The 13,792-nt window shown below is 37.7% G+C and overlaps 1 protein-coding gene across 2 annotated transcripts in view; it reads left to right on the top strand.

Moving 5' to 3' along the window:
* LOC5578728 overlaps positions 1–13,792 on the top strand; it is a 75,210-nt gene that overhangs the window by 24,517 nt on the left and 36,901 nt on the right. For both annotated transcript variants that reach the window (XR_002499174.1, XM_021839047.1), the window contains exon 2: positions 5,870–6,367. Coding sequence is in view for 1 of the 2 variants with exons in the window: in XM_021839047.1 (XP_021694739.1) it covers positions 6,116–6,367 (252 nt within the window). In the remaining variant the exon portion in view is untranslated. The remainder of the gene's footprint in view (positions 1–5,869; positions 6,368–13,792) is intronic.

The raw sequence follows: 13,792 nt of genomic DNA, 5'->3' as shown, positions 1-13,792 counted from the left end.
CGTTACTTGCTCACTGTAAACCTTACATCAGCGTCGATCAGCATGGATTCGTGACAGGTCGCTCTACAGCTACCAATCTACTCTGTTTAACTTCATACATAACCGAGAGTATGTCGAAACGCTTTCAAACCGATGTAATTTACACAGACTTGACTGCAGCCTTCGACAAGCTGAATCATAACGTTGCTGTCGCTAAACTTGATCGGCTTGGGATACATGGCTGTTTTCTCCAATGGCTTCAGTCGTATCTCACTGGTCGACACCTAGCCGTCCTCATAGGAGACTGTTATTCCTCTTCGTTTGCTGCTACATCGGGAATCCCGCAAGGTAGTCACTTGGGACCATTGATCTTCCTGATCTACTTCAATGATGTGAACCTGGTAATTGAAGGACCACGATTATCGTACGCGGATGACCTCAAATTGTACCTCCGTATTCGTTCCATCGACGACTGTTACTTTCTCCACCAACAGCTGAATGCCTTTGCGGATTGGTGTAATCTAAATCGGATGGAAGTGAACCCGTCGAAATGCTCAGTTATTTCGTTTTCGCGCAAAAAGCAGCACATATTGCACAGTTATACATTGTCAGGAGAAGAAATGAAACGTGTCAGCCAAGTCAAGGATTTAGGAGTGATCCTGGATGCACAGCTATCGTTCAAACAACATGTGGACTACGCCGTTGGTAAAGCCTCCAGAGTACTTGGATTCATCTTCAGAACAGCTAAGGAGTTCACGGACATTTACTGTCTGAAATCTTTGTACTGTTCTCTATCTCGCTCCATTCTGGAATACTGTTCGGTTGTTTGGACTCCCCACTACAACAACGGCGTCTTAAGGATCGAGTCTGTTCAACGACGGTTCTTGAGATATGCACTGCGACGATTACCTTGGTCGGATCCTTTTCGCCTGCTTAGCTACTAAAGTCGTTGCCAATTGATCGATCTGGAGTCACTATCGGTTCGTCGAGATACGGCAAGAGCGTTACTGTTATCGGACGTACTTCAGGGGCGTATTGATTGCCCGTATATTTTGAATGAAATCAACATAAATGTCCAACCTCGTGCTCTCAGGAGCAGGTCTATGCTGCGACTGCCGCTTCAGCGAACAAACTACAGCACTCACGGTGCTATCAATGGCATGCAGCGAGTATTCAACAGAGTAGCCACTTTGTTTGACTTCAATTTGTCCCGTCCAGGGACGAAAAAAATCATGCTCACTATACTCAATTGGGTCCTAAAATGTTTGATAAAATCTTGTTTTTATTCAACAACACGAAAGAGCATGTTACTTCAACTACTTTAGCAATTTTTCCCGCTCAAATAACGGCTATATCATGTTTAAATATTAATTTTAAAATTGAGTCCATAAATGAACCTTGACACTTGAGATCATGTTTGACGTTCGCTTAGTCGACAAAAACACCACAGCGGTTTTAGTTTTAACACTGGGGTTGTTCCTATCTGACATTTCGGAAGGGACACGGAAAACAAAATTCACCCAAAATTTGAGTTTAAGCCAAGGGGTGTGACAAAATCTAAAAAAAACATAAAAAATGTTTTTCGGACTTAAACCAACGGAAAACATTAGAAAATTGAATAAACATGTGTTCTTGGCCTAAACTTAAGCGTTTGGCACTTAAATCGGGACAGGGCTTTAGGACCCTATTCACCGACATTTATGCCACCATCAAAGTAACCGCACCACCACCAATATGATTGCACCAATGAAGATGGCACAAAAGCAGATGAAAAAACAAACAACGATGCCCGTACGTCGCTGGTGTTTGTGATCATCAGAAGCAGAAGAGTATCAGTTTTAGAAAATTGATTATCATTGAGGTTCATACTAATTAAAATATATGCTGCTTTACGGGTAATGAACGATCCGATGCACGGAATCGATGATGTTGACGCGTCTTTACTGTGCTTTGTGCAAAAATTACAACTTCCCGAAGCGGAATGTAAAAAAGTCAAGCTGTCCAGAATGAATATCATTTTTTGCTTCCGATGATCATAAAGCGGTTGAGTATCAGCAGGGTAAAAGGAAACTGACAATCTTGCGGCAAGCGCTTTGCCAATCTTTGTTGTGTTGTCAAGGCGAGGATAAAAACAAATAAAAATCAACGAAGATTCTACCCAGCAAGTATCAATGTAGGCGAGGGTAGATTGAGTATTTTCGTCCCTGGTCCCGTCATTCGCTCCGTACGAGATTTAGTTCGTTTTTTTCAAGTGCTTCCTAATTTGTCCGTTCTTGTAAGTTATTGTTTGTGAAAGCTATTAGTGTTGACATGTTCATTTGTTGAATTTTTTAAAACGTGTACTATTAGATTTTAAGTTTTATCATTGGGGCTTTACTTAGCCCGTTGACTAATAATAATAATAATAATAATAAGCCTACACACTTGATTACCAATGGCATTTAAGGTGGCAGGATCCGTCATCAATTTGAGAATTTTCAAAAGCAGTTTTTTCGTTCAAAATGATGAAAATTTTCATGAAAATGTGTTCACTATATGCTATTCTCCAAACGAAACACAGTGAACACATTTTCGTCGTATCAATCTCAGTTTTGAACAGAAAAACTGCTGTTGAAGTTTCAACGATGATGATGATTACGATGACGGATCCTTGACCGTCAATTATGCGAGAAATATGTTTTTCGAACATAAAAATACCGCTTGGTTTCAATTGGGAGAATCTGGAAAATTTTGCCAAGAGATGAATGTTAAAAAGATAGTTAATGGTTTTGTTTTTGCAATCCCGTAAATAAATAATTGGTTTCCTGTAGGTTGGCGGATTTTTTCTTAAACTTTTTTCGGTTTCCTGTGATATGCTTTGTAGATTTCTAGCTGCGAGGTGTTGAACAAATTGAGATAGGATTTAATGAAACATCATTGAGATCTTTGACAAAAATCAGGAAAAATAATTAGGGATTCCTAGCAAGGTTTTTAATGAGTAATATTCATGGTAAGTTTCTAATGAGATCTTTCCAGGAATCCTAACGGGAAGCGAGACGACCAGTTTCTTGAAGATCGCTGATATGGTAATTAGTAGATTTTCAGCGAACTCTATAAAAGATTCATGGCTGATTTGTCATGATATTCTTAGTAGATTCGTAGAGGTTGGCGATAACGTGATCAAAAAGTTATTTGACCATTTTTTAGGAGATCTAAGGTTTACTTCTGATATTCGGGATAATAAGTTACTTATAATACTGACTTTTGATGAAGACTTGTTTGGATTACTAGTTTGGCAAGGCCATGATCTATGGCACAGTACTTATGAGGCCGTTGAATGTATTTTATATGTATTTCTACAGATTTTGTAATAGATATCCCTGGGCAGATTTTTGTTTAGTTCCTGACGAGACTCTTGACAAAATTTCTGATGGATTGCTTGTCACATGCTTTTTTCGGTAGTTTTTAACATAAGTTGGGAGCCGGATCCTATTCTTGACGCTTTGGATTTACTTCGGCAGTGTTTTTTGTATGCTACAGAGCTCAAATTTGGTTTTGAATCGTTTCTTATTGCAAAGTTTCAGACAATTCGAACGAGAAAAAACAGAAAACCCCCCATGTGAATCATGCAAGTGCCCAAGTAGCACTTTACCCTATTGCATTGATACTTTAGGAATGATCTCATTCGAATTTCAAGATTTGCAATCTTCAAAATAGGAACTTAATAGATCTTATGCTTGAAAATAGAGACCAAGAAGAGACCAGCAGGAACAAATAAGAGAACTAAAAGAGACCGAACTGGATGCAAAAAAACCATACATCCATAAGAGTTTTTCAGAAAATCCGTCCTAACTTTTTCCTTTGAACTGTTTTTGGAAATTACAAGTATTACTGCACGTATTGTTGTAGTATTTTTTCCAGTAATTTAATCAGAAGCTAATGCCCAAATAATTTTTTGTTGATTCAACGACCTTTAACCTAAACTTTGTTCAAGATATCTTCAAGAATCTGGATGTTTTCAAGGATAGCCCCAGAAATTACTCCAGAGACCCTACCGAGAATTTCTTCAGGAAGATCGTCCTGGAGTTTGTCCAGTGTTTGGGGACATTTTCAAGAACTGAAGCAATAATTTCTCCTGAGATGTCTACACTTATTTCTTAGAATTGCCTCCATAATGGCCGTTAATTTTTTATAAGATTTCAAAGAATATCTTTAGAAGTTATTTTAGAAAGTCTAACAGAATTTTCCATTGAAGTTCCAACATAATTTACCCAATCATTTTTCCAGGGCATTGTCAAGAACATTTTTAGGATGTTATAGGAGAAATCCCTAAAAAATCCTGAAAGTATCGCTGTGACAAATCCTATAGTATCTGATGAAACTATTGAAATTCATGATGAATTGTGATGATCTCTCTAACTTCTAGGGAAGTCTTGCAAGGTTTTCATGATTAATTTGTTAGGATAATGATTGAAAAATATGATCAATTAAATTGCAGGATTGTTTTTTCGGCCAGTTTCATAGTAGAACAATCAAATGTAAAACGGCCATAGTCCATGTCTAGCGCATAACTCCAAAAGCATTCTAAGAAGGAAATGGGTTGACTATTAAGCTATTCCCTTTTGTGGAACTATAGTCTAAATTTAGAAACCCGGGATAGTGAAAAGAGTTCTTATCACATTTTTTCTTGAAAGACTTAGTTTATTTGATCAAATATCTTCAATTTGTGTTCGATAATAACAATATTTGGGAAGGGAAGCAAATATTTTGAAACGCAGAGAAAACAAATGTTTTGTAAGTCAAAATATTTCAAAAATTTCTATCAAACGTCTAGAAAATAGGGAGTCGATGCCGGTTATGGACCTTTTGCGTATTATGGACCCCCTACAGAAAAACATAAAATTAACACTCAAAGCAACTTTATTCCGATGAAAATCCACCGGGGAACTTCGATTACATTGTTAGTCAGCAGTTTCAGGCAAAATATTTGGTTTGAGACGCAAAAATACAGATATCTGAACAGTTTGGTGAATGAAACCACACAAGAGGGTCCATAATACGCATTTTCAGGTGGGTCCATAATAGGCACGTCGAAAGCGAGCCGGATTACATGGGAATCGAATAAAGGGTTCATAATAGGAAACGTCAAATTTGTAAACATTCCTATTATGGACCCCGGGAGGATCCATAATAGGCATTCGGACAACAGTTTTCCAAACGTATATTTCGCTGGAAAAATCGAATGATTTTGTATGTTTCATAGGCGTACTATGAAGTAAAGACATTGAACTTGTTGTTAGACTCCACATAACGTATATCCATCTGAGATATCATTGCGGAAAAGCGTCGAGAATGAATTTCAGCTACTAAGGGGTCCATTACTAGCATTGAAACCCTAGCTAGTCGCAGGATAATTTTGTCATCCGTTTACAAATGTATAGGCATTCGGGTAAAATCCGGGAATTGGAAAACAGATTTTGACTGGACACTCGACTTAGTCAGGTCTAGTACACAATATTGAAGACGGCCTTATAGTTGAGGTCAAAATACACGCATTTGTCAAAGGATACAAACTCTAGTGGAATTAAATGATATAGTTTAATTCCGTTTACATTTATTTAACAAAAAAGTAATTATAGAGACCACTTTCGTTTAAAAATAAACTTTAAAGACCTTCCAGTGAAAATATATACTTTTGAGTGATTTAAAATAAAATAGTGATCAAGTCTTTAAAAAGATACCTGCTACCATCCCTGAGATTGTGTTTACACGTTCGCGGCCCGAAAGTAGTGCAAAAATCCCGCGTGAATTGTTCGCACCGATCAACACTCGCCCCCAACCGCGCGAATCGATCGGAAAAGGATCGATATTTTACGAGCATGGTTTTTGATTTGTTTTGTGTTATTTTTAGTTGGAGATTCAAGACAGAGAGAGAGTCAAGAAGCAACCCTCACAAGATGCTGATGATGCTGCATGGCTAATTGGTTCAAGATATCGCACACGCTTTCAGTGAGACAAGCGAGCGCGCCCAAGTGCAATTATCGTGTTTTCCGAGGTGCGTTTCGTGTTCGCAAAAGAGGACGAATTGAAACGAGATTATAGTGCAGTGTACACTCGAGAGGTGTCGTCAGTGTTTGGTGTACGAAGAAAGAAGAAAATGAAGCGATTTCAAGTGCACAAAGCAAGCCTTGCGGCGGCTTTGCTGGTCCTGATCAGTGTTTTTGCCCAGTGGGCGCAGGGTACGGCTTTGGAACCCCTGGAAGGCAACGCCTACTATGGGCGACGCATCCGTGGTGGCGGTAACAGTGCCAACCGCATGGTATACCCCAACGAAAATGAACGCTACAACGTCATCAGTAAGGACGTGAAACGGGAGGTGGATTGCGCGAATGGCTGTTTCTACGATGATGTAAGTAACGAACCTTTGTTTGATATCTTATCTGCTATAGGTGTCGATTGCCCTTGGCTGGAGACCTTCGCTTCAACCTAAGTACAATGAATCGGTTGTGAAAGTGCATTTTAAGGTACTTTCACAATGTGTTGATGTTTGTTCTGTACTGCGACGCGCGACCAAAACATTCCATCGCGTATTACACAAACACAATGTTCGAAGGTGTTTTGAGTGTCATGCTCGAGGAATGTGGTTTCCCCTTCTCTTACGATTCTTCTAGGTCCATGTGATAAGTGAAAAGGTACCTATCTCATTTGTTTGGCTTGCAGTACGTGATGTAATGCTTATCTGAAGCGTTCCCCCTAGAGGTTCTGGCCTGGAATAAAAGTTCTAATCGGAGTAAAAAGATTGTAGTTTCAGTTCACAATTCAATTCTAGGCCAAAGTTGTTCAATATTGAACTGCTGTGTTCCGAACAACATTTTTGGATTAAATTTTGTAATGATTATCTCCGACTTCAATCCTTATAGAAGAAATGCGTCATAGGCTAGTCCATTGAAAAACGTTGTACTTAAATTCAGGTTTTCGCTAAACATTTTATCAGAAATCACTCCTAAGATTCGCCAGGAATACGCAAGCAAGGATCTTGTGAGTAAAATCTCCAAGAATCCTGTCACACATCGTTCTTGTAAATATTTCACCTGAAATCAAATCTTCCAATTCCTCTAGAATGTCTAACAGAAAACCTATCAGAAATACTCTACAAATTACTGTAGAAATCGTTGGTCCATCACTCATCTTAGGCTTTTGGGGTTAAAAAGTTTGACGTAGCGGAAAGAGGAGGGAGGGTTGGTATTCTAAAGGTCAAACAAAGCGTGCATTTTTCAAGCAAGTCCTTCAGTAATTGATCTAGAGTCTTTCTTTTCCTCCATAACATTCTTAGGTGATTTGTTTTCAGGGAATAAAATACCTAAAGATCATTGAGAAATTTCAAATACTCCATTTAGATATTGCTCAAGTTGCACACTTTTCTTAGAAGTTTTCCAAATCCGCGTCATGAGATTTTAGGAATTATAGGATTCTTTCATGGTTTCTTTTCGGATTTTTTTCACAAGTTTGGGGATTTCCCCAAGATTTTTTTAAAAACGTGTCCTAAGCTCTGCTGAAGATTCGCTCAAAATTAGGTTTATGGGATATTGGCCAGGAAAACAAGTACATTGGCAAAGAAAGCTCTTATTTAACAATTGTAGAAATACTTCTGGAAAACTACGCCGAAAAACAGTGTCCCTGAGCGGACGTAATGCCAAGAAAAAGAAGATGGTTTACGAATCATGCTTCCAATAATGGCGACAGTTATTCCACTTTTGACCTAGCATTAGGCAATGCAAAGGCACATCACGTGGAGAAAATGCAATTTCTTTTGTTCGCGTTTATTGCGTCCCGATGTCGGATAGAAGCGCTATGACTAATTACGTACGACCGTCACCTATCATATCGGTTTGAGATCCGTATCGTTGCTAACGGCGTGGTATAAATTGTAATAATGGGTACGTGTTATTGTTCCCAACTTCTTTCGTGTCTTGTATAACTAGTTTCTTGCCCGATGAAGATCGGGCGTTTGATTCAATCATTTATCATGATCGACGCGAACGATTTTTTGTAATCCTTCAAAGAATGTTGATTACCAAACCTATTATGAATGGATCTATTAGGCATTGTTATGATTTTTAGACAAAAAGCAATTGAGACTCTTACGATCTTTACGTGAGTTGATGAACTTCGTAGAAGGCGCACGTGATTTTGTGCGCCCTTGTCTGGGCACATCATCAGATACGTAGGTAAATTATTGGGGATGACCTGACGGAAGTCGACGAGGCGTTATAAATGATTCATACCCACATCGCATGCCAATTCGCGTTATTTTCGTGAGGTAGTGTGGAATGGCACTCTTATCAATAACAAGTGTCATTTCTTATCAATGTTCGAATAAGTGGCTTCTTGATTATATCGGTTATTATTAGAGTATAATTCCTGTAAATTGACCTCCAACAGTAATGAAGGAAGTTCACTTGGAATGGTTGAGGGCTAAAAAAAGATTACAGCTACCTCATAGGGTCGACGACCAACGATAACGTACATGAGCAGTTTTGCTCAATCTATATTCTGCTCTAAGATCAGAAGCAGTTATGTTCAAACTCTAATAGCAGTCACAACTCTTGAGCAATCTTGAAATCTTGAGCAAGTATTCGATCAGTTTAGACAAGCTAATTTTAAGAAGTTTTAGAGAAATTCGTGCCTATTCTGCGCGGCGTGTGAAGTGACACGAGTCGAATGAGGTGACAATTGTCGACTCGCTCCCATTTGATTAACATTAGTCGTCTCACGTCACTCGCGGTGAGAGCGGCTCGTTGTGAGCGGCCGTGTAGAATAAGCACAATTGTATTACTAGTTTTACCAATTTCAGATCAATACTAGTTCAAGGAGGGGGCAATTGTTTTTCAAGAAGTTGATGATTTTTGCTTTTAATTCTACAGCAATGCTGATCCGAATTTTAGTGGAATCCAGTTGCTAGCTTTGGAACAATCATTCATCAAGCTCTGAACCAATTCATCTGCAAATATCTGAACAATTCTTCTCAAGTTGTGTTTTGCTTCAAGATCAGAAATCATGCTTCAAACTCAAAATAAACTCTAGAGAAACCATGCTCCAAATTATGGAGAAAACCTACTCCACACTGCTGAGTAACACTTCTACTGTTCAGTGCGCATCGTATCTTTGTGCTGTGCGTACACGAATTCTCTCTGCTCTTGGAAGTTTTCTTAAAAACTACCTAAAGCAATAAAACAGTACTTTTCAGTGCTAAAATTCAAAACGATACTTTTCAGTGCTACCAAAACAGTACTTTTCAGTACTTTTTTTTCTACTATCGATCCCTTTACGATCCTTGTTTGGACCCGTGCCTTCGATTTTTCGTTGGACCCGTTGGCGAAAGCTAGCGGTGGTAATCCTTCTTGGACACCGTCTAGGGAAAAAACCTCTCGAAGGTCACGTCTTTCTCGTTTATTAACTAAACATGGTATCAACAACTAACAAAAGGAAGGGTGAATCTCTGAATTCACTACTTCCTTCCAAAAAAGTGGGTTTTAAAACTGTCACTACACGTGGCAAGAATGGAAGAAAGGACGCTTCCCCGGAATGCGAAGTTTCTCCCAAGGGTGAAATGAATAATTGTATCGAAATGAGCAATCAGTTCGATGCTCTAGACAAATTTTCCGAACACCAAATCGAAGCAGCGTCTAGCCCAGGCTCTTTGATTCAAGTGAGAAAGCAAAGAGTGCCGCCTATCGTGGTCAGTTGTTCCGAATTTGGGGGATTTAGGCAGGAGATCTTGAACTCCATTAGGGGAATCAAGATTTCCTTCCAAATCGCAAAGAAAGGAGACTGTCGCGTTTTGCCAGAAACTCCTAAAGATCGCGAACTTCTTCTCAAACGTCTTGAAGAGAAGAAGCACAAATTTTTTACTTATGACGACAAAACTGAACGTTTGTTCAAAGTCGTCTTGAAAGGTCTCTCAAGTGACTATAAATCACCTGAAAAGATCAAAAATGGAATAAATGATTTACTTGGATATTTCCCAGTCCAAGTAATCATTATGAAAAAGAGAACACATCCTGGCATTGTTCGGAAAGGGCTTTCTCAAGAATTTAATTTAGTTCACTTTAAGGTAAAGATGAATCGAAGCCAAACTTCAAATTTTCAGGAGCACAAATCTGGAGAACCGAACACCCATTTGAGCTGAAAACTTAATCAATTGGTCACCACCAGCTGGTGATCAATCGATTAAGTTTTCAGCTTAAACGGATGTTTAGTTCTCCAGATTTGTGCTTTTTCAAATTTGAGGTTTGGCTTCGATATATCTTCACCTTAACAAAAAAAGAACTAAATAATATTAAAGCTTTAGAAAAAACAAAACTTCTGTTTGATGTCCGTGTGACATGGGAACATTTCCAGAAACCTGGAGGAAATTACCAGAACCCCACTCAGTGCCGTCGGTGCCAAAAGTGGGGTCATGGTACAAAAAATTGTCGCATGGATGCTAAATGCATGATTTGCGGAGGTTCTTCTCACGCCAAGGACGTCTGTCCAGTGAAGGAAGATACCACCAAGTTCATATGCTCTATTTGCGAGGCTAATCATAAGTCAAATTTTTGGAATTGCCCTTCACGCAAAAGAGTCATTGAGGCTCGTGCCAGGCAGATGAAGGATAATATCCGTTACGATAACGGTCGTTTCCGGAATTTCCCTGGTAGAATATCGAACAATACTCATTTTTCAGTTAACGATCGCTTGATCATGAATGGGTATTCAGGAAGATCATAATCATGCTCATTCACAAACTAATTTTAATCCGTCGGGTAGCCGTTCGAATCTTTCAATTTCGAATGTATCTACCCACGGTAAATCCTTTGCCGATATCGTAGCAAAAAATTTGAACTCCTCCCCCGTTCCATGAGTACCCATTCTACTTGTTTCAAATCAAATGGAAAAAACCCTACCGCCACAGGTAACTCCTACCCCGCTTCTTCGTCTACCGAAAACTCCAATGGGAAATCATCTAACTGAACAATTGAATCTAATGATTGATGCAATGTTCAAAGCCACCACTATGACTGAAGCAGTCCAAGTTGGTGTAAAATTTACAAATCAAATTGTTATTGGATTACGTTTTTCTAATGGATCCAAATAATAATTAAAATATTTTAAATTGGAATGCTCGTTCTTTGAATGGTAAAGAGGACGAGCTGTTTAATTTTCTTACAGTTAATAACGTGCATTTAGCAGCTATTACCGAAACGTATTTAAAACCTGGATCTAAACATAAAAGAGATCCTAACTTTTTTGTTTATCGTAACGATCGACTTGATGGGGCATGTGGGGGAGTTGCAATCATCATTTATAGGCGTTTTTCACAATTAAGCAACAAAAATTTTGAAAATAAGATTTCTCAATTAGACCCTGGTTCTAAGCCATTTTAGAAATTATCTTAAATCTTGAAAAAACCTCAGAAGCCAATACCGGCATTGAAAGAGGAAAACAAATTATTACTAACTAATTGCGAAAAAGCTCAAAAACTTGCTATGCAGTTTGAAAGTGCGCACAATTTTAATTTAGGACTTACTAGTCCAATTGAAAATGAAGTTACTCAGGAGTTCGAAAATATTCTCAATCAAGAGAACGTTTTCGAAAATGCCTGGGAGACTGATTTGGAAGAAGTGAGAACTATTATTTAAAAAATCAAAAATATGAAAGCTCCTGGCGATGATGGTATTTTCTACATCCTCATCAAGAAACTTCCAGAAAGTAGCTTATCATTTTTAGTTGATATATTTAACAAATGTTTTCAATTAGCATATTTTCCTGATAAATGGAAAAATGCTAAGGTTGTTCCAATTTTAAAACCAGACAAAAATCCTGCAGAAGCTTCTAGCTATCGTCCAATCAGTTTGCTTTCCTCCATCAGTAAACTTTTTGAAAAGGTTATTTTGAACAGAATGATGGCCCACATCAACGAAAATTCAATTTTTGCCAATGAACAGTTCGGATTCCGCCATGGACATTCGACCACTCATCAACTTTTACGTGTAACAAATTTGATCCGTTCCAACAAATCTGAAGGCTATTCTACTGGTCTTGCTATTTTAGACATAGAAAAAGCATTCGACAGTGTTTGGCATGATGGTTTGATTGTAAAATTAAAAAACTTTAATTTTCCAACATACATTGTTAGAATAATTCAAAGTTATCTGTCAAATCGTACATACACTTCAGGTTAATTATCAGAACTCCAGATCTGAAAGACTTCTTGTAAGAGCTGGTGTTCCTCAAGGCAGCATTTTGGGACCAATATTATACAATATTTTCACATCTGACTTACCTGAGTTACCTCAGGGATGTCAAAAATCTTTGTTTGCGGATGACACAGGCCTCTCCGCCAAAGGACGAAGCCTGCGTGTCATCTGTAGTCGATTGCAAAAAGTTTGGATATTTTTTCTTCATACTTGCAAAAATGGAAGATTTCTCTTAATGCTTCCAAAACTCACCTAATAATATTCCCACATAAACCAAAAGCTCTTTATTTGAAACCTTCAAGTAGACATATTGTCACGATGAGAGGGGTTCCAATAAATTGGTCAGATGAAGTTAAGTATCTAGGGCTCATGCTAGATAAGACTTTAACTTTCAAAAATCACATTGAGGGCATTCAAGCCAAATGTAATAAATATGTAAAATGTCTTTATCCCCTTATTAATAGAAAATCAAAACTTTGCCTTAAGAACAAGCTTTTGATATTCAAACAAATTTTCAGGCCAGCCATGTTGTATGCTGTACCAATATGGACTAGCTGTTGTAATACCAGGAAGAAAGCTCTGCAGAGAATTCAAAATAAAATTTTGAAAATGATTCTGAGGCTTCCTCCGTGGTATAGTACCAATGAGTTACATAGAATATCCAATGTTGAAACATTAGAACAAATGTCAAATAAAATAATAAATAATTTCAGGCAAAATTGCCACGATTAATGCGTTATATGTTTAGGTTAAGTATATTCAAAGCGTTTTTTTTCTCTTATAAGCAGGTGAAATCAACTCACCTGTAAAAAATCTGAACTGCTACGGCAAATGAAATGTAATATGTTGTTAACAAAATGATAATTAAATCTTAAATTTGTTTTACCAAATTAGGATGATAGTGTTGTCTAATAACACAGAACACCTAGATATAAGAAATGAATGTAATGTTTGGAATTATACTAATAAAGAAATTAAAAAAAAGAGCCAAAAGATCACGAAAATTTGGTTGTGGAAAATAGGACAGGGCGCAAAAGTTAAAAGATGACCCAGGGAAACTGTGTGTCCGTTGAACAAGATGAGTGATTCCAAGCAACAGCACCAAAATTTGGTAAATTTTTTAATTCATTTTTTTTTTTTCTATTGAGCTAAAACTTTGCACAGTTTTCCAGTTCCATCTAAATCGTCATTTTCCGATATCAAATCTTCAAGTTGAGTCACGACTAACTTTTCAAAAGGGTGTATGTGAAAATGGTTCAAAAATATTCAAAAAGCTGCACAACCTGCTGCAAAAACGGTTCGTTCGATTGTTACACAACTAAATAAAGATTCCAAAAAAAAATACACACAGTAAAAATTTTTTTTTTTTTGCATTAAAAAACATCATTTTTGTCACAAAAACTCAAATATCTCAAAACCCTATCGGAATACCAACATAATTTTTTGAGGGACAACGGTCCATTATATTAGCTATCTACCATAAAAATTTGGTGATGGTAAGCCAATAAACAAAAAAGTTATGACATTTCAAATATTTCACAAATTTGACACTTAGTGAATTTTTTTTTTTCGTTGTTAATTTTTTTAGGACCGCA

Source organism: Aedes aegypti, chromosome 1 (genome assembly GCF_002204515.2).
Source record: "Aedes aegypti strain LVP_AGWG chromosome 1, AaegL5.0 Primary Assembly, whole genome shotgun sequence".
NCBI classification, from domain to species: domain Eukaryota; kingdom Metazoa; phylum Arthropoda; class Insecta; order Diptera; family Culicidae; genus Aedes; species Aedes aegypti.
The sequence above is the reverse complement of the archived record's forward strand: the minus strand, read 5'-3'. Positions and strand labels throughout refer to the sequence as shown.